Consider the following 27,040-nt stretch of genomic DNA (forward strand, 5'->3'; position numbering starts at 1 on the left):
GAGGCAGCCCCTACGTGAAGCTCCCGCCGAGCACTGTACTCCCGTGACCTAGACACAACATTGCCACAGAGACGCCCCTAGTTCAGGGACATGCAGAAAGGTATGATCTCAATCCTTGTTCCCTCTGGGGGAGGACAGGTGCAGGATTCGAGTCATCGACACTTTTGGGACAGAGCCAGCATACAACCACGAGGAGTATGCCACACTACACGGCTACCGGACCAACTGGGGTTACTGGAACCTTAACCCCAAGCAGTTCATGACCATGTTCCGTGAGTGATACCGGGAGAGAAGGGGTCTCCCCAAGTGTACAGGTTGGGTCTCCCCATATGTGCAGGGGCTGGTCTTCCCCCACCCTGTGTGTGCAGGGGTGGGTGCCCCTTCTTCCTGGGCCAGTGGGATGGACTCAGCAAGCACCTGCCATCCCTGTGGGTAAAGAGAAGCAGAAATCAGAGACTGCATGAGGTATGCCCAAGGCTGGTGGCTGACCCAAGGTTGGGAGTTCTGAGAAGCACATAGCTCAGAGCAGGGGACCCAGTGGCCTTCCAGAAGCTCCTTAAACCAATAGAGAAGCTGGGAGGGATGGTAATGAAGCAGGTGGATGAGCTGGAAGGCTGTGAAGAACATGGAAACTCCTTCAGGCTCCGGATGGTGAGCCTGGAGGGAGGGAGTGAAGGCGGCTAAGGAAGGTCAGACTTAGGAGCCCAGCAACAGCCATTTGCTTCCTTTGTTTAGTTGGCTGATTTTTGGTTTTTCGAGACAGGGTTACTCTGTGTAGTCCTGGCTGTCCTGGTGTTCGCTCTGTAGACCAGGCTGGCCTCAAACTCAGAGATCTGCTCTGCCTGCCTCTGCCTCCCGAGTGCTAGGTGTGTGCCCGTCACTGCCCGGCTGAGTGCTGGCCATTTTTATCTTGTCGTCCCCGCCCCCCCCCCCCCCCCCCCCGCCTCCCGCCTCTGCCTCCGGTGCTGAGGATCACACATAGGGCCTTGTGCATGTTAGACCAGCTGCACCACCAGTCTCCCCACTTTTAAAACTTTGAGATACGATCTCAGTATGGTCTCAATATGTACTCCTGTCTGCCTTTGAACTTGTGCCTCAGCCTCCCAAGTGCTGGGATTTTATTCCTGTGTGGTTTTTGATTAAGAGTCTATCTGGTGTCACTTAAAATATCTTTTATTTATTAATTTATGCACATGGGGGCAGTGGCAGTGGAGCCATGGCAAGAGTGTGGAGGTCAGGACAACCTGCAGGGATCTGTCGATCTGGTATCGAACTCAGGTTGTCAGGCTTGGCAACAGGCTCCTCCTCCATCCCGAGCCATCTTTCTGGCCCTCCTCCGCTGCCGCTGGCAGAGTGGCATCGTAAGCATCTAATTTGTGACACTTCAGCGGCTCTGGGCCAGAAAGCCAGATCAGCCGCCTCGTTAGGAAGGTGTCTAAATCAAGAGCAGAGTGGGTTCCATGCAGTTCCCGGGGACGTGAAGAGGATGTGATCTTTATTCAAAGTGGCAAACTTGTGGCATTTCTGTCAGCAGCTTAGGTTCAGGCTGCACTGGGCAGACGTGAGAGACCATGGGCAGTGAGTAATGACTGCATTAGTTCTCAGAAAGGGAGCACAATTCCTGCAGCCCCTGCAGTCTCTAGATGAGGAGACTGAGGCCCAGAGAGGTATTGCGACCTATCTGGGGACACAGCGCTCTGTGGAGACCCCTCTTTGCTGGGAGCGCATTTGGAAGTTCTGTGGGTCCCAGAGGAGAGTGTGATTCTGGTATAACGCGGAATGAAGTCCGGAGGGAAAAGATATGAAGTGGAGGGCAGAGGCCCCTGAGTAGGGAAAGATGTGGGATTTGAGTGTCAGGTGGTGATCCACTCAGAAGTTATAAAGGTGATGCAGGAGCCTGGGGGACCTGGCAAGTGCCACTGTGTTCTGCAGGCACAGTGTGCTGACTGACCGCAGACAGACAAAGGGGCAGAGGTCAGTCTGGGGGCAGAAGACAGCTAAGAGTCTTCTGCAAGAACCTAAGAAGGAGCCAGAGGGATGGCTCACCAAGTAAAGGTGCTGGCCACCAAGTGAGATGAGCTGAGTTCAATCCCTGGGACCCACACTGTGGAAGGAGAGAACAGACTCCCGCAAACTGTCCTCTGACCTCCACACAGGCACCATAGTACACAAGGGCACACACATATACATACATGCAGTTAATCAATTGATAATGCTGTAAAATATTTTAAAAGAACCTGCATGAGAAAATGAAGACTTGTCCCAGGGAAAAGCTCTTTGAATTTGGAGTTCCAGACTTGCAGACTCCTATTGATTTTCCTGAACCCCAAGTCAAATGTTTCTAATTTTTCCCATTGTTTATGATCCCCTCGGCTTCTGTTCCAAACATTGTATGCTTGCTCACTTTATAATTATTCTGTTCTTAGAATTTTGAGACAGGGTTTTGAATAGCCCAGGCTGGCTCTTTCCCTCTCTCGGCCTAACCTTTACCTGCCCTTAGAGTTCTTTGTTTAATTGTTCCTGCTATTTTTATGGTTGCCACGCTTCCTTGTCCATTCACACTGACGGATTCAGCTAATTATATTCTAAATCTGTCCCTTCTGCTGGAGTTGGTCGAGTGCAGGGCAGTCCTGATGTGTCCTCAACTGCTCAGCTGAGGGAGGCCACCAGAACAGGGAGGCCACCAGTCCAGCTGGAGGCAGAGAGAAGGGAGGCATCCAGGGATCCATCCATCCATCCATCCATCCATCCATCCATCCATCCATCCATGAGGGTCTGAGAGGGTCTGGCTGCCTGTCTGGGGAGGGGGTACTGCTAACATTGAGAAGAACCTAGGTGATAACAGACTGGTTACCCACACAGAGAGCTCTGGGCCTCCGGGCAGGGCTCCTCCTCACGTCCTAAAGCCAAGAAGAGGCCTGGGTCTAGTCTGTAACCAGCTAAGGGGCGTGAGCATTCCCAGGCCTTGTGGTGGGAAGCACCAGGGGCTGGGCATGTGGCTCAGTTGGCAGAGGGCTCGCCTAGCATGCGCAGGACCCTGGGTTCTCTCTCCAGTGCCATATAAGCAGGGCATACAGCATACACCTATAACCCCAAAAGTTAGGAGGCGGAAGCAGGAGACTCAAAGGGTCAGGGTCATCCCAGTTACACAGGGGAGGTAAAAGACAACCTAAGATCACCTGTGGGACTCCCCCTGGCCACACTGTCTGATTAGCACATCTCCCCCTGCCGAGGAAGGCTAGGGTACGGATCTCAAGCATCTGGAGTAGGAAGTGGGGTGACAGGAGTTTGGGGTGTCCCGGGAAGCTGAGCATGCCTTGCTGACAGCCGGCACTCACCAGAGTTCCACCCATGTGGGAAGGCAGTGGGCTCTAGAGACACGGGATTCCAGGTCCTAGCACCTCCCAGGATGGCTACCAGAGCTGGCCAGACCCGTGGGAGGGAACAAGAGAGAAGACCTGGTGACTGGTTCTTAAGACGGGCAGGTTGACCCACATCTGATCTTAGAACCTCGGCTGTACCGCGGACTGTTGCAGGAGAAAGAATTTCTTCATTAAGTTAAGTATTACTTAAATAAGGAGAGAACCCTTTTGATTATATAATCTGTTGGTCAAATTGTATGTATTGGGTAATCTTTGAACAATAATGCAATAATGATGTTTTTTCTGAAAAATCTAAGCAAATAATGAATACATTATTTAAAAGAGATAAAACTCACTTGGCCCCTGAGGGACAGTGAGGAAGCCAGACCCTGCCTGGGGCTCTGGTTCTGGAAGAGAATTAGGATATCTTTGTCTTAATTCTCTGTTGTGTTCTCAACAGGAAACCAGCCAGGGGCCCCCAGGGGAGGCTGGTGGACCCTAGAGAGGCTCATGGGGGCAGGAGGTGAAGGGGGTGTGTGGAGCAGTGGGGGGGGGGGATCCTGTCAGAAAAGGGAGGGGCTTAGGCCAGGCAGAACAAAGGCTGGAGGTGTGACCGAGGCAGTGCTTTGGCTGGGAACACTGAGGTGAGCTGGGAACACTGAGGTGAGCTGGGGACACAGATGAGCTGACACTGCGGTATCCTGACCTTATTCTGGCAAGAATAACTGAGTGGTGTGTAGTAGAACTTCCGGTCAGGGAGTGTCGGGTCAAAGACTAGGCCCCCAGGGCAGAGTTGGTAGAGCCTGGAGATTGTGAGAGGGAGCATGGCCTGAGGGATCTTGGGCAAGTCTAGGAACCTGATGGGACCTGAGTCAGAAAGGATTGTTCTAGAGAAAAGAACTTTGGAGACAGGTGGACAGCTGTCAGTGTGCCTGGGGATAAGGGGAGGGGATAAGTGGAGGAGAAAGCCCTGCGGCGATGTGTGTGTGGTGGGAGAAAGAAGCCAAGATGGAGATAGTGCCCCAGACAAGGGACTGAGCAGAGACGGTAGTCCTGGCTACGCTACCCAGAGTCAAGTCAGTCATCCTAAAACAAGTTGGGAGCCAGGTGGCCCTGTAGGTTCTCTGCTCTGAGCTTTGTGACGGTCTCTAGTCCAGGCCAGTTCACCCACGGGTGCTGTCCCCACATGCTCAGTAGGAACTCCTGGGACAGGCCATCCAGGGAGGCCGGGGCTGCTGCTTGGAAGTCTGTTTGATAACCCCGACTTTCCCTCTATGGCCGGCCTGTAGCTCACACCCCAGATAACTCCTTCATGGGCTTCGTGTCCGAGGAGCTCAATGAGACGGAGAAGCAGCTCATCAAAGACAGCAAGGCCAGCAACATGGCGGTGGTGTACGGCAAGGAGGCGAGTATCTGGAAGGTGAGCCCCGGCAGGTCCACTGCCCGGCCGACCGTACCATGTCTGCTGCAGAACAGCGCTTGCCTTAGTGCAGGTCACACCCGTGCCCGAGTGCAGGTCACACCCGTGCCTGTGCTGGACGCACCCACTGAATGTGCCGTGCCTTTACAAGTGCAGACCACACCCATTCTGGCACAAGCCACGTGTCCACTGCGCTAAGTGCCTGCCACACAGGTCATGTCCATGACAGTGCTGGCCACCTCACTACACCTGGTTCTAGCGCAGATCACATCCACATTGTGACGGCTCCGGCCACACAATTCCAGGATTTGCCCAGACCTGTCTCTGCAAAGCCCATGTGATTGCAGTCCTCATCTGAAGCCTCAGGCATGGCTGCAGAGAATCCAGAATGCTGCAGCTCCGTCTACTGCTCTGCACCCCGGAGGACAAACTATATGTCTTCCTAATGGTTCAGGATAGTCCCCAATGAGATGGTGACAGTCCCCCTCACCCCCTGGACTGCTTCCAGAGACCTGCATGGCTGCTTTGCAGAGGAAACCCTCTACCCCCACCTTAGGAACTGATGAATGCCACAAATCCCACAGGAAGACTTAGGCGAGAGTGGAACTTGGTGGGGTGAGTGGTGGGGGTGGGACTTAGAAATTAGAATCCTACCTTCCAGCTTAGGTCCCCCATCCCGGGATACTTGTGAGGGTTGATGGCTGCTTCTGGTCACTAACCTGTTCTCTCTGTCCCCTGTGCTCCATGGTGATGAGGCAGCTCCAGGTATGGAACGGAAGCCCCTGTGTGCATGCCTTTGCCTGACTCCCGTAGTGACTGCACTGTGGGGTCCCTGAGGGTGCCCTGGACTCTAGGGTGGGGAGGAGTGAGTGGGGACAGCGGGGTCTAAGGAGCAGTCTTCCCTGGGTCCCGGTGAGGACAGGCAAGTTCCTGGGCACAGCTGCAGACAAGGCTGAGGGTGGGAGGGACAGAAGACAGGCAGGAGGCAGACTGAAGTCAGGGTTGGGCCGGGAAATGTGGCTCCGTTGGTAGAGTGCTCGCCTAGAGCGTACAAACCCCAAGGTTCGGGCCCTAGGACCCATAAGCAGCATGGTTGGAACAAACCTGTAATCTCAAGATTTGGGTGGTAGAGACAGGAAAGATGACAGGGTCAAGGTCATCCCAGGGTGTGTAACTAGTGTCCTGCACCAAGCCATGACACAGTTGTCTCGTTTGAGAATCCTCTGGCCCGATTGGATAGGTAGCATTAGGTCAGCTGTCACAGGTTGATAGTGGTCCAACCTGTCTCTCACAATTTCAGGGGGTGGCCAGGCAGAGCCACATGGCTCCTTGGTAACACATGGTGTTTAGTCTTCACCCTGAGTCTGTCACAGGCTCGGGATCAAACATCTCGTCCTCAAAGACAAACCCCAGTCAATGAGAGGAGGGATGAGCGGGGCTGTCTCCTGTATCACCCAGAGACTGGGTCTCCATCACATGGCTCCACCCAGTTTGAAGGAACACCACAGAGTGGTTTCATTCCAAGCCACCGTGTGTCCACCTCATGTCTGGGTTCTTGTTGAGGAAGGTGCTGGGTGGTGTCTCATCGAGCACACTGACATCATAACAGAGGCTGACATTTGTGTCAACGCCAAGCAATGCAGGGGGCTGGCAAGTGCCTTCTTCCTTGCTCTTCTCCCGGGTGGTGATTATGGCATTGTGCCCATTTTACAGATGGGGAAAGTGGGGCTCAGCAGGCTATAGCGTGAGTCAGTGGCCGAGAGGGTGTTACAACCACATCTAGCTGAGCTCAGAGCTGCCCTGCTGAACTCCGGCTCTGCACAGCCTTCCCAGAACAATGGCGGCTTGTGGTGTGGCTGGGGATACCGGAGGTCCAAGATCCTGCTGAGATGTCTAGGGACAGAGAGAAAGCCTTGGAGCAGAACTTGCTGAGGCCACCAGGGAAGGGGCACAAGTGGGGAGAACGCCTGGCCAACAGAGAGTGGGGGAAGGAAGTGTGGGCAGATGAAAATCCAGCTTTGGAGACAGCCCAGATCAGATCAGCCCTATTCAATCAGAAACCTCAAAGAAACTGCATCTACCCAGTATCTATAACTAGAAAGTGTCAGAGACGGCCGGAGGAGAGCTGAAGGCCCTGTCCTGGACAGGTGCCATGGAGAGCCTGTGGAAAGAGGGAGGATGGAGGCCCTGTATCTCCTGTGTCTTGTACAGAGGTATCTGGGGTTTCGTGCGTGCGTGCGTGCGTGCGTGTGTGTGTGTGTGTGTGTGTGTGTGTGTGTGTGTGTGTGTGTGTGTTAAGCAGGTCTTCCTGTCTCGGTTTGCAGAAAACAGCTGGGGGCTATGGCTTTGCGACTGTTGATTGTAGAGCTTAGGAGGGGCTGGGGGTCAGAGTTCACGGTGCAGGGGGCTAAGGACAGGTATCCTGCAGGCCCCAGGGGAAGTGTGCCTTACAGCAGACAACCCAGTCACCGAGAGAAGACAAATGGTGACCTGAACCTAGAGCCATCACAGCCGTTGAGAGCAGAGAATAACTGTAACCTCTGACAGACAGGTGGAGGAGCGTGAATTCGCTACAGATATCTATTTCTGGAGTCTTTGTGTGATCATGCCCCTGTGTGTGTGTGTGCGTGTGCATGCGTACATGCAGAGGTCAGAGGGCAGCTTTCAGGAATCAGGTCTCTCCTTCCGCTCTGTGGGTCCCAGGAATTGAACTCACGTCACTGTCTCGATGGCAAGCGCCTTTACCCATTAAGCCATCTTGCTGGCCTAGCGTTGATCTGTATTTAAACGCCTCCCTCCGGTTAGCCACTGGTCTTCTCTGTCCTTCACCCGTGGCCCCAGAGAGAGCAGCCAGCATCCTACCTTACTGAGGACCACATAAGCAAATACTTTCCCTTTGTGCTGGGTACTACGAGACCCTAATCCTGCTTTAATTTCGCCTGGCTCCTGTCTGCTGTTTTATGCCCGCCATACACCAGCTGTTAGGATTGTTTTACACAGAGGTGAGTTCACGGAAATGTACCACACATCTCTCCTTACCTCATCCCAGGCCCTTTGTCTCTGATTTTTTTTCTGGAATACCCGACCCCCTTTTAATTTTTTTCTTTTTACATTGACTTCCTTATTTTGTTTGAGCCAGAGAGCTCTCCGGGAGGCCAGAGGACAATTTGTTGGAGCGGGTTCTCTCCGTCCACCATATGGTCTCTGAACTTGAACTCAGATCGTCAGGCTTGGCGGCAAGTGCCTCTGCCTGCTGGGCCAAGTTGCCAGCCCCTCACCTGTGTTCCTGAAGGGTATTTTTGGCAGTGCACAGAATCCCATTTTTGCTATGTTGGCTTTTCTGAAGACAGCGTCTTACCGTGTAACCCAAGAGCCCTTGAATTTACTATGTATTCAGGCCATTCTGTGGCAATTCTCCTGCCTCAGCCTCCCAAGTATTGGGGTTACAGGTATGCACCACGCCTGGCTAAACCTTGACTTTAAGAGAAATCAAATGCTGTCTTTTATGGATGGTGCGATGGCCAACCAGCCTTTGTGTATCCCTGTTGTGGTTTTGTTGATGCCGCCTGTTTCCTGGGAGGCTGGGGGTGTGGAGAGATGTCAACATAAAGGCTCTTTACTGTAAGAGGGTCGGGGTGGGGGCCTTTATTGGGTTAGGGAAATGAAGCTGCCGCAGCAACGTTTTTTGGTTGGTTCTTTTGAAACTGGTGGTCGCTGCCGGCGTGTTGTGATTGGCTAGGAGTGCGCGTCATTGCTGTGCTTTTGGTCTGCAGACAGGTTGTTTTGGCCAATTTTGCTTATTCACTAAATTTGCATGCTCTTGCTTGTGCTTGCGGTATTCCCCTGCCTCACGTCCCAAAGACACAGCTCTTCTCGTCCTCCCTCAGTAAGTTTCATGGCTTCAGTTTTTTGCCTTTGAGTCCATGATCCATTTTGAGGTAACTTTGCCATGTGGTGGGATATACAGATTCAAATTCTTCCAATTCTGAGTTAACCACACTGGGTGCCGGGCTTGGACCCCTTCTCTCTTTCTTCGCGTGTGAATGGCAAATGCCTGGGATCCCTTGTTCACAGTGCGTTCCCCCTCCTCCGAGACACCCTCCCTAATCAGCAGTGAGGCGGTTGTGGGTGTGAGCTCTCTGTCTGGACTCAGATGTCCCATCCTCTTCACCTTTGTGTCATCGTGATGCTGGTACCATACTGTCCCCACTCCTGCTGCACATAGACCTGGGGTCAGCTGCTCTGTGTAACGAGTCTTTCTTTGGGCCGCCAAGTCCCAAATAATGACACGGTGACTTCTTACTAAGTATAAAAGCTTGGTCTTAACTTAGGCTTGTTCTCAACTAGCTCTTATAATTTAAATTAACCCATTTATATTAATCTATATTCTGCCAAGTGGCTCATTATGTTTTCTCAGAACTGTGGGTCTCATTTCCTCTGTCTGGTGAATCCACCTCTCCCCAGATTTTCTCTCTCTTCCTGCCTATCCTTTCCTGCCTAGCTATTGGTTGTTCAGCTCTTTATTGAACCAATCAGAAGGTGCCTTGACAGAGATGTCTTTACAGTGCACAAGGAGACCCCACAATAGCTCCTTCTGCTCATATTCTTTTCCAAAGTTATTCCACCCATTTTTAGTGCCCAGAATTTCCAAGTGGGGTTTAGCTCACCCTGTTCATTTCTGTTGCAAAGCCTTCTGGGCTTTCCGTAAGGTTTTGGTTTTTTTTTTTTTTTGGTTGCCTTGAATTTTTTATATGTTCTAGAAATGAATATGAAAAAAAGTCGTAAGAATAATTTGAAGTCAAAGCTGATGCCGTCTTCTTCCAGAGAGAAAGCTTTGATTCCTATCTTGTAGCTGGGGCCCTAACAGTCCCAGGTCATTTCAATAATTTATATCAATTGAAACAATTCAAGTCAGAATGTGGCGCCTGTGAGGGCTGCTCTAGTTCACTTCTTTCAGCTAATAAGTCTCCAATCTAGAACTTCCACTTCCTTCCTCCTTCCCAGATGAAAGGAGGGATACACGTATGAACGAATGGAAGGACAGGTGGACAGGGAATGGATGGATGGATAGATGGACGGATGGAGACATGGATGGATGAGTGGGTGGATGTAGGGGTGAAAAGGTGGATGGATGGATGGATGGATGGATGTAGGGGTGAAAAGGTGGATGGATGGATGGATGGATGGATGGATGGATGGATGGATGGATGGATGGATGGGTGGGTGGATGTAGGGGTGAAAAGGTGGATGGATGGATGGATGGATGGATGGATGGATGGATGGATGGATGAACAAGGTGTGTGTGTAGAAAGGTTAATGGTTGAATTGACGGATGGGTGGATAGGTGAGTGTGTGAGGAAGTTCCAGAGAGCTCTACAGGTACTCAGGGCATTTAGACTCGCAGATACATTTAAGTATTGGGTCTCCATGGGCGTCTTTGGAAACCAGTCAGTTCCATGGCCAGAACCAACCCTAATGCCTCTGGTTTAGCTCAAGCCCTGCACTTCACAGATGAAAAACTGGAGGGCCAGAGAGGAGAGGGACCTTGCCCGTGTCTCCACAGCAAGTTAACAATCACCCCACAATGAGCCCCTGTCTTCTGACCCTGGAGCCGGGGTGCCTGATGTACCGGCTCTGCCTTCTGAGTGTGAGAGAGTCTCCATTGTCTCCCCCTCCTTGTGCAGGGCAAGGAGAAGTTTCTGGCCATCCTGAACAAGTACATGGAGATCCATGGCACCGTGTACTATGAGAGCCAGCGGCCCCCCGAGGTCCCTGCCTTTGTGAAGAACCATGGCCTCCTGCCACAGCCTGAGTTCCAGCAGCTGCTGCGTAAGGCCAAGGTGAGGCTCTAGGACCTCAGGCCACTGTCCCACCCCTGCAGGCCACAGCCACGGATGACGGGCATCCGCTAAGCTGGACATTTCCATGTGTTCTGCCGCCCAGAATCCTGGCAGACACGCAGGTATCAGCAGCCTGGGCCCTCCATTGGGAGGGACTTGGGGAGTGGGAGCTGTACTGTCCGGCTCTCCCCTCTCCATCCCAGAGCTGGGCAAACTGTAAAAGCTGCGGAGGGGCAGTCACACAGGCTGAGGAGACCCTGTCTAGTCTCCATGGGGCCATTGGTTCTGGAGGGCTGCTTCTACGAGCTCCCAGAGTTGGATCTCTGCAGCTACAACTGGTTCACTGGGGATGAGCCTGTGGCTGGCCCTGGAGTATCGTCTGAGGCCAGAAAATCTCCCACTAGCGTCCAGTACCTCCTGGTCTTTCCTTAGATCTCTCCGATATGTATGTGTCGGGAGAGGAAGGATGAGGTAACCTTACACAGCGACTCGGGTCTCAGAATTACTTATCAAGCTCCTTCCTGGAGCCGGTGTAGTCAGTTACAGGATGAATATTTCAACACCTTCTTTCAAAGGTCCTTTCAGAGCCTGGATAGCCCGGGTGGGGGTGGGGGTGGGGACACTGCCTCCTCCTTCCCCACCAAAAGCATTGCTTGATGGAGCAAGGAGACACCATTTATAAAGCCAGACTGCTCGTTCCATAATGGGGAAACTGAGGCCCATGGAGAGGAAAGGCGTGTTTATAGCCCACAGTGACTCATCTATACTGCCCCCTGCAGTTTCCTATGAATGCTGAGACCATCTCTGTCTCTCTGGTTTCTGGAGTCCTGGCCTGAGGTGGCCCAATCTCCCTGATCATTGGTTCACCCCACCCCACCCAGTTTTTGTTTTAACATTTATTTGTTTTGCTGGGGAATTGGGGTCAGGCGTGTACTACAAGGTCAGAGAACAGCTTCTGGGAGTCGGTTCTCTCCTTCCACCATCATGGCTGGTATGAGTGGGTCTGGGGTCCCAGGAAAATGACCGCACAGTGCAGAGTATTTCATGGAAGGCAAGAAGTTTTACTTCTGCAGAGGGAGCACCGCCATGTAAGGGAGAGGGAGCACAGCCATGTAAGGAGCACGCTGGGTTTGTATTTTGAGTGCAGAGGGGTCCCTGCGCCTCAGTCGAGCCGGTCAGAGCGCAGCTGCAGCGTCACGCTCTTACAACCTTGGAGAGCAGGATGCAATCCTCCACACATGCTTTTATCGAGTTTGAGCCCAGGTCCTCAGGTTTGGCGGCACGTGCCTTTACCCTTGGAGCCATTTTGCCTGCCCTCTGCTTCCAGCTCTTTATAGGGTTCGGATTTCCCTATGAGGGCCCAGCACCCCTGGAGGCCATCGCCAACGGCTGCATCTTCCTTCAATCTCGCTTCAGCCCACCCCACAGCTCCCTCAACCACGAGTTTTTCCGGGGCAAGCCCACCTCCAGGGAGGTGAGCAGAAGGGCCAGATCTGGGAACCTGAGAAGGGGATGGAGCGTTGGGGTGCGTAGAGGGAAGGGATCAGGGTGGGTGCGTGAGCCAAGGCCAGCTGCAGGCTGAAGCAGCCGCCTGTTGGTCCCGGGCAGGTGTTCTCCCAGCATCCCTACGCAGAGAATTTCATCGGCAAGCCTCACGTGTGGACTGTCGACTATAACAATTCCGAGGAGTTTGAAGCAGCCATCAAGGCCATCATGAACACCCAGGTGAGACTCTGTGACCTCGGCTCTTCCCTGTAAGTGGAAAAAGGAACTTCCTAGGGAACTTGCCTAGTCTTGCAGGGCTGACCTTGGAAAGGCATCCAGCCCGGACCTGCTTAGCACAATCCTGAATCCAACCGCGTGAACTAGAAAAGGAGGCATGGGTCCCCACTCCCAAACTTGGTGTGTGGGTAAGGGGAGAGAGTGACTCCCTGCCGTGAGCAGCCTGCACACCCTTATCTGGCAGCTGTGGGTCAGATATCATTTCCTCTTGGCATAAGTTAGCAGGTGTTCTCCGAGTGTGGGGAGGGCTGTGCCCTTCAGGCAGCTGTCCTGGAGACGCTGGCTCTCTTGCAAGTTCAGCTCAGCAAACCTGGTGGGGGCTAGGCCATGTGTCATACAGGTATGTCCACGGAACTGGCTCAGGGACTGGCTATTGCATACCAAGAGCGGAGCACTAGGGCCCCTTTAGTGAGTGTGGGAGGCCTGGTGTGTGCGCATATGAGAAATGAGGGGAGAGGGGGCCGTACATACGTATTACAGCTTCCAGTCTTGTTATGCCCAGATCCCTGAAGTCCCCCAAAAACCAACAAGGAGACCAAGTCCCGTATATACAAGCAAAGAGCCTTTATTTTATGCAAGTTTGCAAACTCGGGCTCTCCACATGTCCAACGTATTGGAATAAACGGAGAGCCCGGAGCTCAGCTGGAGTTGAGTTTTTATAGTAGTAAAGGTGAGGGTGAGGGGTTTCTAAGGTTCAGGACCCCTGATTGGCTGACATTTGTCTCGGGGTGTCCTGGTGAGTGTGTGCTGGCAGGTGATCCTATCTTCAATGGTTGAAATGTTAGGCATTTCCTTTGGATGGTCTGTTCTTGGGTGGTGCCCAGATAATCTTAGTTTATGGTCCTTCCTGCAACCAGGTATTGCTTCTGGGTAAACTACTGAGGCTCAGGTCTCCTTTAAGCTTATGGCTAGGCCCAACATTGGCAGGTGATAATGATTGGAAGAACTTCCTTTGGGTGGTCTGTTTCTGTTTAGCTTCTCATGGCTGGCTCCTACAGGCTCAGCACTTTATTTCGAGAAAACTTGTTTCTTTTTTAAAAAACGTATTTATTTTATTATTTCTATTTATAGGTGTGTGTGTGTGTGCACCCATATGCACGTGTACATGAGTGTGAGCGCTCTCAGAGGCCAAGAGAGGGTGTCAGATCCTGTGGAGCTGGATTATAGGCTGTTGTCAGCCATTGTTGTGGGTGCTGGGAACCAAACTCAGGTTCTCTGTAAGAGCCTCAAACACTTTTTATTTTGTTTTTTTTTGTTTTGTTTTGTTTTTTTTTTTTTTTGTGGTTTTTCGAGACAGGGTTTCTCTGTGGTTTTAGAGCCTGTCCTGGAACTAGCTCTTGTAGACCAGGCTGGTCTCGAACTCAGAGATCCGCCTGCCTCTGCCTCCCGAGTGCTGGGATTAAAGGCGTGCGCCACCACCGCCCGGCTCTCAAACACTTTTTAAAAAGGTGTATTTCTTTTTATTTGTATGTGTACCAATGTTTTGCCTGCGTGTATGGCTGTGTACCAGGTGTGTGTCTGGTGCCCACAGGGGTCCATCCCCTGGAACTAAAGTTACAGACAGTTGTGAACATCTTGCAAGAATAGCCAGTACTCTTAACCGCTGAGCCATCTCTCCAGCTTCCCCAAGAAAACTTATTTTAAAATGTTTTGGGCTGAGTGTTTCAGAGGTTTCCATCCATCTCAGTGGGGAGGGCGTGGCAGATCACACGATGGACAGAAAGCCGTGAGAATATCCGCCGGTGCTGGCTGGTGTCTCCCTTTCTTTCCATCTGGGCCCCACCCATCTGGTGACTCTGCCCCGTAACTGTCTCTGGAAGCCTCTCAGATACACTCAGATGTGTTGCCTTGGCTTAGGAGCAGGCGATTGTGGGAGGACACAACCCCCCCAACACAGGGAGTCCCTTACACTGGGATTTCTAAGCCCTGAGCGGTGTCAGTGGCAGAGAATGTCGCCTTATTTACCCTTTGAGTCTTGTTTTGTCTTAGAAAAAGGAAACAAAACCCTGAGCATCTCTTCAATTTTGTTAGTTAATCTAAAAATTAGAATAAAATAAGAACAAAAGACGAAGGAATTCAATAGGTATTATCCATGTCAGCGGGACCCCAAATCAGCCCCCTGCAGCCCAGAGGGGCTCAAATATTACAAAGATCCACTCCCTTGGGAAGCTAAGACAGGAAGGTTGGGGGTTCCAGGGCACCCTGGGCTGCATAGCCTCAATAGGCTGGGAACTTACAGCTCAGAGCCTGTGCTAGCCACCTAGGCTGATTTCTTAGTGGCCTTGAAGTCTGTGTGTCAAACAGGCACTCTGGTTAACTGACTGTCGATAAGTTTCTGAACAGCTGGCTGGGTCTCTGGGGAATGTAGCCACCATAAGCAAATGGCCAGACTTGTTCTACAAGTCTTCACTTCTTCAGGGAGGGAGGAAGGAGGAACCAGGGGGCTGGCAAAGGAGACCAAAGCCTCCCAGGCCAGCACTCCCCACCCTGAAGAAAACGCAGGACTTGGGCTGTGGCTCCTGCCTGTGAACACACGGTCCAGATGGGGATGTTCCAGGTGGGAGGACGGGAGGTGACGTGCCGCCTCTGCGTGACCCTCCACATCACCCATTTTGCGCAGGACTAGTCCTTGTCACTGTCAGAAGATGACAGCCATTCCTGCAGTTTGACCCAGTGGGGTCATCTTCAGCTGCTGCTCCTGGCAGGAGCTTCAAGCTGGCTGGTCTGGCTGGAAATGCCCCTCACAAAGGGGACCTTTGAGTTGCTTGTGACAAGAGCTACTTGCTGTCACTCTGGAGCCCAGGAGCCTCCTGTGGAGGGGAATCCCCCTCCCTAGGTTGGTTGTTTATAGTTGTTTCTAAACCTTCCCCAACAAGCCCTAAGAGGGATCCCAGACCAGAGCTCAGTGGCTCCTTGAACTCTGTTCTGAGTGTGGGGGTTCTGGCTTGGGCAGCAGCTGGCTGCAGGTCGTCCCAAGCTGTCAGCTCAGAAACCAGACAGGGTGTGACAGGGCTGAGTCTGGGAAGGCAGCACAGGTGACTGGAGTAACGTGGCCGCTGGATGTGGGCCCTGGAGGATCTCTGAGCCTCAGCCTCAGGAGGAGGAAGTCTACCCATAATGCCTGGTAGTCATCCCTGGTGCAGTCAGAACAGCAGCATACTGCTTTGAGGGTCAGAGGCAGCAGGACCTGAATCAGAACGAGCAGTGGCTGTCCCCTCTTGGGGGACGCTGGCTATTGTTGACATAAAACGTGACTCTTACCTCAAAGAGATTGCTTATTCTGATGTGTGATCTTGACAAAAGAACACAGATTCAGGTTACCCCCAAGACCATGTTCCAAGGTGGTAATAGTTTCATAGAGTTTTGTTTAAGTACACAGAAAATTATGCCTCAACATACTTCAGATGCATTGGTGGAACTCTAAGCTGGGCAGGTCTTGGAAAACAGGGACCTGTGGACCGTCTCGGATGCTAGCAGATACTATCCTTAGCTTTGGGGCTGGTGAGAATTAGGGGTCTGTTTGGAGGTCTGCACCCCAAAAGCAGTCATGTCATAGTCACAAGGACTGACAGTGGCTTTTAAGGGGACAAGATAGCTCAAGGTGATTTGACCACACCTGCGCCATTCCAGATCTCCGTAACTGTGGAGGTTTGAATTACTCAGCCCGGTAGGGATCCTGAAGGTACTTGTGGCTCCCCATCCCTCACCCCCAGGAATGTCACAGTGTCCAGGGTAGACCCTTGGCTACTGGCACAATGAAAGACTCTCCCCCTAGGAGGTAGGGTCTCCAGGGAGCAGAGCCTGCTAGGCGTTCCAATGCCACTCACTCATCCTGCTGTCCAGTTTCACCGCCACTTGTTGATGTGGTCTGCAGGAAATGACATCCCTAGAAGCCAGGCTGGGTGGAGCACTGTGATATAATGGGTCCAGACTGCTGTATCTTTCCTGAGTCCCAGCTGTGGCCGGACACCGCTGTTCTTGCCATCTGCCCTCTGGGCCAGTGGCCTCCTCTAACGTGGCTCTGCGCTGGGCTCATGAAGGCTGAGGTAGCAGCAAGGGCTGAGCAGTAAAGCAAGGAGGAGGCAGGAGGCTGACCTCAATTCTGTTTTCTTAGATTCTTTGTCACTTGTGTGTGTGTGTGTGTGTGTGTGCGCGCGCGTGCACGCAGTGTTTAATTTGTATGCTGTGTGTTTATTATGTGCATTGAGTATGTTGTGTTGTTGTGTGCATGTTGTATGTATTGTGCATGTTGTTGTATATTTTGTAGGGCTTTCTTTTTTTCTTTTTTTTTTAAGACAGGGTTTCTCTATGTAGTCTTGGCTGTCCTGGAACTCACTGTGCAGACCAGGCTGGCCTCAAACTCAGAGATCCATCTTCCTCTGCCTCCTGAGTGCTGGGATTAAAGGTGTGCGCCACCACTGCCAGGATGTTTTGTGTGTTTTGTGTATATATTTTGTGGGTTGTATTGTGAGTTGCATGGTATGTGTACATGTATGTATATGTACGTGCACATGTGTGCAGGTACATGTGAGGTCCAGATTCAATGTCAGGCGTCTTTCCTCTCTTAATCTCCACCTTTTTTTTAAAATAAAATTACCTTTCTGTTTATTTTATGTGCATGAGTATGCTACCTGCATTTGTACATGTGTGTCACATGCATGCCTGGTTCCTGCAGACGTCAGAAGGGTTGTTGGCTCCCTTAGAACTATAATTAGGGATGGTCACGAGTGACCATGTGGGTACTGGGAATCTAACCCAGGCCCTGTGCAGGAGCCTTCATTTTTTGAGTCAGGGTCTCTCACTAAACCTGAAGCTCATCCATTTGGCCAGGCTGTCTGGCCAGTGAGTTCCAGGGATCCCCTTTCTCCTGGTCCACACCGAAGCTGGGTTTACAGGAACCTGCCACCTTGCCTGACTTTTCTGCAATCTTTCTGGGCCCTGCCTACTCCTCCGATCTGCTTAGACTAGGTTGCCGTACCACTTCCAGGCGTTTGTACAGATGCCACAGGGCCTTTCTTTGGGGTGTGCATCTCATGTAGCCATGTACCTAGGCGGGGGGTATGACAAGATTCATCTTGTTCCTTCTAACTGGGATGTGTGAGTGCCCTGTGCTCCTTGGTGGGATGCAAGATGAGGGCGGTTGCTTCATCATCTGTGACCGTCTGCTGACAGACCAGCGGTGCTCGGTGCTCAAGCCACAGTCCCCACCTTCAGTGGCTTTGCAGGCTCGTGCAGGAGATGGGGAATGAATAGGAAACGGTGACTCAGGAGCTAGCCTGTGCTAGGAGAGGACCGCTAGGGTGCTGACAGCCACTGAGAACACATTCCTCATCCAAGGACAACGGGCAGGCTCAGGATGGCTCACGGGTAGGTGATGCCTGAGAGGGGATGAAGTGCTGGGCTTTGCAAAGAGGAGAGGAGTGGTACAAAGGGAAGGATGAGGCCTGGAGAAGGTGGAGCCGGAGGGCTGGACTGTACGAATCCTGAACTGACACCCTGAGCGTATCCCTGGGAACAGGCAGTGTGAGCTAGTAGAGGGGCCAGGTGGATGGTTGGCTGGCTTTCCGAGCTGAGAGTGTCAACCTGGTCTCTGCTGCCGCCCACGGGTATGGCCCCAGCATCCAGGTCCCTCTGCCCATCTCTTCCACAGGTAGACCCTTACCTGCCCTATGAATATACATGTACAGGGATGCTGGAAAGGATCCATGCCTACATCCAACACCAGGTGGGTCACCCTGCATCCTCTGCCCCAGGGACTTGAGGCTGTTACTCCAAAGCCTATGAATTCCAAGTTTGGGCCATGCTGATGCTGGGGTCTATGTAGACTTCAGTCATAGGCAAGCCATTCATCCAGCTCCTCATTCCACCGCGGGGACTCAAGATGAGATCCAACCATCGTGGCTACCAATCCCCACCTGACCCCACCTGAAGTGATGGGATGCAATAGTCACGGATATCAGTCCCCACCCACCCTGCCCCACAGGCCGGGTTTTCAAAAAATAATTTCTCAGTTTGATAACTGAGTGAATGGAACAGACAAGAGCCCCTGCTTGCCACCTTCACGGGAATCAGTGAGATGGGGCCTGGAGTAGGGGCCTGCCCCGAGAAATCGGGGATGGCCTGCTCTTATGTCCCCTGATCCGATGATCTGAGCTGTCATAGGCTGCAGGTGGCCTGAGAGAAAACCAGGAGATGCAGAACTGTGGGGCTTGGGACCCTGGGGACAGTGGCTGTGGCTGTTAGATTTAGGCAGATGCTGTGTATGTCTGCACTTTGACCAGCCACGGTGTGAGCGTCAGGACCTGGAGACCGGTTCTGAACTGTCCCTCTACAGATAAGAATCTGAGATCCCCGAGAAGAGCCTCAGAGGCCAGCACAAGGCTCTGTCCCCGTGCTGAGCAGGGCTTATGGACTTCTGGGGTCTCTGACCCCAGAAGTGAGGTCATGCAGGGTAGACAGCTCCCAAGCAGGTGAGAGTTCAGAGCCCGCTTCTGCCATCCAGTCCCTGGCGTACGTCCTCTAGGCTTCGTGCAATAATTAGCATCCATTCTCTGGGCTACTTGGTATTATGGGAATAACACTTGAGGCTGCTTAGCATTCAGTAAGTGCCCAGTAGTGGCCCTTACTGAAACTGTAGTGCTGAGCACTCTAGAGAAAAATCCATTCCCTTCCCTAATACCTCTCTCTTCCTGACAGGACTTCTGTGTGGGCCCAAGCCCGGTTCCCCCAGGAGCCCACACCTCCCAGAGTCCCTTTGTCTTAGCTCCTAACGCCACTCATCTCGAATGGGCCCAGAATATCAGCTCAGTTGCGGGAGCCTGGCCCCCTACCCACTCTCTCCGGGCCTGGCTGGCGGCCCCTGGGAGGGCCTGCACGGACGCCTGCCTGGACCATGGGCTGGTCTGTGAGCCTTCGTTCTTCCCCTATCTCAACAGCCAAGATGCATTCCTCAAGTGAGTCTGAGGCCCCGCCTGTGTTCCCACCTTCCCACCTTCCTGCCTTCCCTGTAGATGGGGGTTTAATGCTTTTGAATCAGCCAAATCCACAGAGGACGTCCCTTCTGGTCTTGCTCTTTTCCACCTCCTTTGGCCCTGCCCAACCATCTCTCCGCTGGTCACCAAGACTCCAGGCCCATAGGTTCTCTGAGCTCTGACAGTTGGATTTCAAATTGTGACTTGTGTTTCCTTTGGTCCAGGGAGGGGGTGGATCATGCTAAGCTGGGGCCAGCTGTCACCCACTCACCCAAGAGTAATGCTGGTGGTGGTGCTTTTACAGGCTGCAGGTGCCCTGTGACAGCACAGAGTGGGAGATGCATCACTTGTACCCCGCCTTTGCCCAACCCGGCCAAGAGTGCTACCTACAGAAAGAGCCGCTGCTCTTCAGCTGCGCCGGTGCCAGCACCAAGTACCAGAGGCTCTGCCCGTGCCGTGACTTCCTCAAGGGCCAGGTGGCCTTGTGCCAGGGCTGCCTGTGAGGTCGGAGGCCACCCTGCCCAGCATCTGCCCACCCCCGGTTGGCAAGCACCAGCACTTTCTGAGCTGCAGCCATGCTCACGGCGTGTCTCCTGGCTGCAGCCTTGTTCCCTGGCCAAGAGCAGGAAGAGGGGGCTGAGGAGGCAGCAGCTCCATCTTAGGAGGCTCCTTGCCCTCATCACAGGACTCGTGGCTAAGCAGATGGGCTGACCTACCTGTCTGGTGGGCCCAGGAGCACGTGAATGGAGACCCCTTGCTTTCTGAGGTCTGGATCAGCTGGAGACATGACCCTGACCACTCTTGGGCCCAGGATAGGCTTTCTGATCCCTAAGAACATGGCCGTGTTGCCCCCTCGTTCACCAGAAATATCAAGAAATGGAGAACAGGCCTCAGCCACGCTTGCGGTGAGGACCACATCCTCCTCTTCTGATGCAGCAATTCATGCAGGGCCGGTGTGGACAAAGGGCAGAGAACTCGGGGAGCCTGGGGGAGGGACACTGCCCTCCTCCTGGTCCTTCCTCCCTGTCCCTCACTTCTGTTTCCTCCAGTGGGCTTCACTTTGGGCCTCTTCTGAGACCCTGTTCTGGCATGATCTGTGACTGGTCCACAGCCTCCATCTCTGCCCCTCCGGGAGCCATCTCCATTACAGTCTCTGACAACAAACAGGCCCAGACCCCACCAAGGCGTCCTCTGCAGGCTCTGACGCCACTCCCAGCCTCCTGGTATCTCCTGCCGGCCAGGCTGGGATGAAGTTTCACCCTGGTACCCTTGGCTGGTTCTGGTTGCACAGGTCTAGCCGACTTCATGGCTCCCGCCCATCCAGGCCCCACCTTCGTCATTCCCTTCTGCTTCCCGCAGCCTCAGGCCACTTCCAGACTTCAGTACCCATCTCTAAGTGGCATGCCCACCTCCAGTCCAGGGTCGCCCTTCTCTCTCTACCCCCAGGGCCTGCCAAGTCCAGCCAGGCCTCCAGGAACACTGCCATTGTTCACGTATGGCCCGCCCCCCAGCCTCGTGAAGGCAGGCTCCCTGGGCCCAGACAGTTGTAGGGAGGACCAGCCTGTGTGGGACTTGTGGGTGCCCCCTTGGCCTGGTTAACCCCTGTGGCAGCAGAACCTAGGGCAGCAAGAGACCTGTGATTTTGAGGATTTGACCGTCAGAGGAAAGCAATAGAGACATTCTTCTCTTTTTTTTTAAAGATTTATTTCTTGAAATAAATATTTTATTGGGATGTGAGATGATAAAGAAGAAACATGCGGATGCTGGTTTTTTGTTTGTTTGTTTGTCTTTTCCCGGAACCTCCAGGGCTCGCCCAGCATAGGGGGACTGGCTAGGGTCCCCCAATGCTGCTCTGTGTTGATGGAACATGGCACTAGGGGCTTGGCTGGAAAATGAGGTGCTGCCTGCACCCAGAAGTCCTTCCAGCACTGTGGCCACAGGACCCTCCTGTCCATGTTCCCTCCGTACCCACCCACCTCAGCTGGCCTCTCAGCAGAACGTGGGGGTGTGAGGCCAAAGAGCATCAGCCCACTGTGGAAGAGTTTGAGGTCACCCAAACCTTTTGGGGTTCACTGTGTAGGACTCTGGGCTGGGACTGTGATATCCGAGTTTAGCCACCCTATCAGATGTACGCCGCCCCACTCCTGTTACAGGGACCGTGTCTGAGTTCTCACTGCCAGCTCAGGTGTCCTGTCAGATGATGTCATCCTAGCAGGTCTGTGCCCCCAGCTCCTGTGTTGCAGGTAAGCAAACAGGCACGGAGAGTCGAATAACTCCCCCGGCCACGCGGCTTGTGACATCAGGACCCTTTCAGAGCTGCCGTAGGGACCTGGGTCTGGGTGTTTGCATGTGGCTTAAATACATGGAGACATCTAAAGTCAGGGAACCTCCTTCCAGCCAGGGATTCTCCACGGGTGGGGGCTGGGGGCAGTTTTAGTCCCTGAGGGTGGGGTGTCCAGGCATGCTATGTCCTGAGTTGGGAGATGGCCAGTTACCTGGCAGCCGGTCAGTGTAATTGGGTGATACAGGGTTGGTCAGCATCCTGCAACTCACAAGACCCACGTCACCATTTATCCCCACCCCCACACAGAGAACACTCTGGCCCCCAGTACCAACAGCACCTGGTGAACCGGCCCTTCTCTATCTAGGGCAAGGTTCTCAGATGGGGCGTTTCTCGGTCAGCATCCCTAAGCTCTTTTGACAGGTCTGAGTGGTGGGAGGAGCTTCTGTCTTTGATGAGCTCCCAGAAGCTGCTGCTGCTGCCCAGCCATGGCTTGAGTCTTGAGAATCACTGGTCTAGACCTAGTGGGCATTGGAGATCTTTCCAACCTTTTTCCAAGATGCTAATGATTATCCTGCTTGTTTATTTATTATATATATTTTTCAGATGGGGTCTTTTTTTAAAAAAATATTTATTTATTATGTATACAATATTCTTTCTGTATGCCTGAAGGCCAGAAGAGGGTGCCAGACCTCTTTACAGATGGTTGTGAGCCACCATGTGGTTGCTGGGAATTGAACTCAGGATCTTTGGAAGAGCAGACAGTGCTCTTAACCACTGAGCCATCTCTCCAGCCCTCAGGTGGGGTCTTATGTAGCCCACACTAACTTCAGACTCCCTATGTAGCAAAGGAAGAACGTGAAGTTCTGGTCCTCCTGCCTCTGCGTCCTGACGGGATGCCGGGTGTGTAGCACCGCCCTCACTTTTGTTCAGTGCTTGGGCTCAAACCCTGGTAGGCAGGCTTCACACATGCCAGGCAAGCATCCCACTGGGCATAGCCACATCCCCAGCCTGGTCAGAGTCTCCCATGGGCTCAGGGGGGTGGGATGTGAGATTTGGAGGAATTTTGCAAGCCATTTGTTAGACAGCCAGCATCTTCACAGTGGCCACGATGGACAGTGTATAGCACGCAAGCTGCAGACTTCCTCGCTCCTGTTGCCTGGGCCCCGCCTAGTCCAGGCCCATGGCCAGCCTCACGGGAACCTACATGGGTAGCAACTCGAGCGTCAGAGTCCCATGTTTGTCCCTTGACAGCATTGTGAGGGCTCAGGCCTGAGCAGGGCCCTGCCTCCTGCTTGCTTTGACTCAGGGAAATAATTAATAATAATGAATGAAGAACTGAATTTATTGAGAACCGTTTACTACAAAAGGCTTCGGGGCACATTGCACTCTGGTGTAATTAGAAGTGGCATCTTTTAAGCTTTGGTTTGGAGTGGAAGCCGACGGAAGCCAGCTCTGCTCCCCTGCAGCCCCTCTGACCTCTCTGCCTCCAGCTTTGTGGAGGAACCTGGGATTGGGGGAGGGGCCTGCCCTGGAGTGTCAGGAAGGGTCTGGTGGAGAAGCCCAAGGTCAGAATAGGCCTCTGAGTCTGAGATGCCATAGCTGAGCCCACAGCAGGAAACTGGAAAGGCCAGAGGCAGGGACCAAAGCCAACGTGCCAAACTCAGACCCTGACCTTGACCGACCCTTGAGGAATGGGAGGCAGCTATTGCTGGGCCTATCCTCAGCTTGTGAGAGCCCTGTGTTAATCCAAGTGGAAAGGTGTGTAGGTGACTGATGGGCACAGTAGAGGGTCCACAGAGCTCCTGCACTCTGAGACCCACTCTCCAGGGGAGGGATGAGGTGGGCAGGTCACATGTTGGCGAGAGGGGTCCAGATGGTGTGGGCACCTGCTTGAAGCTGCGGATCCTGCTGCTGATTCCTGGGTCTCTTTGAAAAGACTGAGGAAAGGAAGGCTCATTGGGGTGATGTGGAGGACTCGTGACTGGGACTAGTTGGGTACCCACACCTTCGAGAGCAAGCCCTGGCTGCCTGCACGGGGGCCAGGCCGATTGCTACAACCCTAGCTTCTGCTTCCCTCTCCAGATCCACCAACCCCTACAGGGCTCAGAGGGTTCTGATGACCCACTTTTGGGACCTGGAGGGATGGCTCAGTGGTTAGGAGCACTGGCTGCTCTTCCAGAGGACCCAGGTTCAATTCTCAGCACCCATCGGTAACTCCAGTTCCAGGGGGTCCATCTGATGTCCTCTTCTGGCCTCAGTGGACACACAGACACTCAGACATACACATATATTAAATAAACAAACAAACAAATAAATAACTAAATACAAATTAATTAAAAACACTTAGGTACTGGAGCAATGGCTGGTTAAGAACACTGCTCTTAAAATGGCCCAAGTTCATTGCTGGGCAATGGTGGTGCATGCTTCTAATCCCAGCACTCGGGAGACAGAGGCAGGTGGATAGCTGAGTTCGAGGCCAGCCTGGTCTACAGAGTGAGTTTCAGGACAGCCAGAGCTGTAACAGAGAAACCCTGTCTCAAAAAGAAAACAAACAAAAAAAAAACAGCCGGGCAGTGGTGGCTCACGCCTTTAATCCCAGCACTTGGGAGACAGAGGCAGGCGGATCTCTGTGAGTTCGAGGCCAGCCTGGTCTACAAGAGCTAGTTCTAGGACAAGAACCAAAAGCTACAGAGAAACCCTGTCTCGGAAAAAAAAAAAAAAACAGCAACAAAAAAAGTTCCATTCCCAGCACCCACATCTGGCTGCTCATCATGCCTGTCACTCCAGGTCCAGGGGCTCGATACGACACCCTCTTCTAGTCTCAGCAGGTGTCCCCACTCTCACACACGTGGCCACACAGATGCATAATTTAAAATAAAATATATACCTTTAAAAAAGGGAGGTGGGGGCTGGAGAGATGGCTCAGCGGTTAAGAGCATTGCCTGCTCTTCCAAAGGTCCTGAGTTCAATTCCCAGCAACCACATGGTGGCTCACAACCATCTGTAATGAGATCTGGTGCCCTCTTCTGGCATGCAGACAGAATACTGACAATACTGTACACATAATAAATAAATAGAAAAAAAAAAGGGAGGTGGATATCTGTGAGTTCGAGGCCAGCCTGGTCTACACAGGATGGCACAGTGAGAACCTGTCTCAGAAGGATCCATCTTTTGGATAAAGCTGGAAGACAGCAAGTACCCTCTGGTGGCAGGTGGCCTGGAGGGGCGGGAAATAAGAGATCGCGTGCTCAAGGCTGTTATCTAAGCTTCTAGAGTCCCAGCAGATCCTATTTCATTTTAATAAAAGGCACACACTGAACCCATGGTAGGGTGTGGTGGCCCTTGGCCGTAATCCCAGCAATCAGCAAGTAGAGGCTGGAGGGTTAGGAGTTCAAGGTTATCCTTGGCTACAGAGCAAATTTGAAGCCTGCCTGTACTACGTGAGGATCTGCTTCCAAAACCAAAAGGCCGACGTCGTTGCAGCCCAGAGGAAAATGGAGTCAGCTCTAATTCTGGAAACTTCCAAACAGCTGTCTTGGCCTTTGAAAGTGCTGTTTCTGTCTGCCCATTCATTCATCCGTTCATCAATTAAAAAGCAATTTCCGAGCACGTAAGCCCAGCTGGCCCTGTGTTGAAGCTGGAGATGAGCTCTCAGCCCCTCCACCCCTGGAGCGGAGGCCTTACTCCGGTACTCAGTGCTCTGGTGAGGTCAGCTGTGGAAGAAAAAAATGCATACAGTAATGATGAAAATATTAATTTCCTGTTTTAATTATTCAGTAGAAATTAATGAGACTATAAGAGGAATCTTTGAGGTGGGGTGAATAGTCAAAGAAGGGGACAGGAAGGAGCAGAATGCCGGGCCCAGCCCCTCCCTAGGTGTGGCGGGTTTCCAGGGCAGGAGGTAGAAACAGCCAGTCTGTACCAGGAGCCATGCTGATGCTGGGGAGGGGCAGGACCCAGTGCTGCTCTTAGAGAACTCACAGCCCCCAGGAGACAGACCACCCACTGAAGGATAAAGCCACGGGGGGCAGGGTGGGAGGGGATGCTCTGGATCTGCAGCTTGGTGGCGGTTTGGGCAAAGGAGAAAGCAAGGCTTCCCCAAAGTGTTCAAGTCTCATCCAGTTGCTATGACAAATACAACAGGTGGTGGCGCACGCCTTTAATCTCAGCACTCAGGAAGCAGATCCCCGTGAGTTTGAGGCCAGCCTGGTCTTCAGAGCGAGTTCCAGGACAGCTAGGGCTACATAGAGAAAGCCTGTCTCAGAATAAAACAAATACCACAAGCAAAAGCAGTTTAGGAGAGAAAGGGTTTATGAGGACTTCCAGGTCACAGCCCACCACTGAGGGGAGTCGGCAGGACTGGGCAGGAACGGGAAGGCAGGTCTGTCCGCACAGCGCCGCCACTGGCCAACCAAGAGGATGGATGTGAGCATGCTAGCACCCAGCAGCTGGGCCCACAGCTGTCTGCAGATTCTTCTCAGCACGTTTGCAAATCCCTTTGACATCCCCAGCTGACGACATGTGTGTTTCCAGAACTCTCCTTTGAGTGCTGGGCTCCAACATCTTGTAGGTTCTCTCAAGTGTTACCGAGTCTCATAAAACCTCTGACGCATGTTCACTTTCTGTTGGATGGAACCATGATTTCACCTTTATAAAAACGACCCTTCGGTAGTGTCTTCCGGTCCCCAGGATGGGAACTCACAAGACCCGCTTGTGTTGCAGAGCAAGAACACAGAAAGGTTGAGGAGTTGGCACCAAATCACCCAGCCAGGCGTGGCAGGGCCGGGGTTTGAAGTCTGGGACCTTAAGTGTGCTGACCTTGCCCGGCCTCTGCGAAGGAGATGTGTGACCCCTGTCATCTCAGTCAGGCACAAGCCCACCCTGTAAATTAGACACATTAGTGACAGGTGAGACGGGAAGGGTCAGAGAAAAGGATAGCGGCTCAGAGGAAGGAGCTGGCATGAGCTAACCCTTCAAATGGAGCTTTCTTAGGACAGAGAGTCACATGACCTCAGACAGTCCCAATCGGGCCAAGAGGTGGAAGAGATTGGAAGAAATGACCATCGTATCTACATAGCAGAGACCCTGAAGGAAGAGGCAGGCTTTTTAGTTCCAGAGAACAAAGAGATTTGGATTCTTTCTCAGGGAGGTGGGCAAGTTTCATAGCAGGTGTCCTGGTTAGTTTCTTTCTCAGCCTGACAGAAGCTAGAGCCATCTGGGAAGAGGAAACTCAATTGGGAAAATCCCTCCATAAGGCTGGCCTGTAGGCAAGTCTGTAGGACATTTTCTTGTATGATTGAAGTGGGATGGGACCAGCCCTTGTGGACGGTACCACCCCTGGGCAGGTGGTTCTGTGTTAGAGAACAAACTGAGCAAGTCTT

The 27,040-nt window shown here is 52.7% G+C and overlaps 1 protein-coding gene across 1 annotated transcript in view; it reads left to right on the top strand.

The window, feature by feature from the left end:
• Mgat5b (alpha-1,6-mannosylglycoprotein 6-beta-N-acetylglucosaminyltransferase B) overlaps window positions 1-21,131 on the top strand; it is a 64,968-nt gene extending 43,837 nt beyond the window's left edge. Inside the window, exons 10-17 of the mRNA XM_075990201.1 lie at window positions 139-272; window positions 4,652-4,782; window positions 10,467-10,622; window positions 11,950-12,096; window positions 12,231-12,347; window positions 18,055-18,129; window positions 19,101-19,357; window positions 19,680-21,131. Of these exons, the coding sequence (XP_075846316.1) occupies window positions 139-272; window positions 4,652-4,782; window positions 10,467-10,622; window positions 11,950-12,096; window positions 12,231-12,347; window positions 18,055-18,129; window positions 19,101-19,357; window positions 19,680-19,878 (1,216 nt within the window). The 3' untranslated portion in view covers window positions 19,879-21,131. The remainder of the gene's footprint in view (window positions 1-138; window positions 273-4,651; window positions 4,783-10,466; window positions 10,623-11,949; window positions 12,097-12,230; window positions 12,348-18,054; window positions 18,130-19,100; window positions 19,358-19,679) is intronic.
• The last annotated feature ends 5,909 nt before the right edge of the window (window positions 21,132-27,040 follow it).

The sequence above is a fragment of the Microtus pennsylvanicus genome, chromosome 11, assembly GCF_037038515.1.
Source record: "Microtus pennsylvanicus isolate mMicPen1 chromosome 11, mMicPen1.hap1, whole genome shotgun sequence".
NCBI classification, from domain to species: domain Eukaryota; kingdom Metazoa; phylum Chordata; class Mammalia; order Rodentia; family Cricetidae; genus Microtus; species Microtus pennsylvanicus.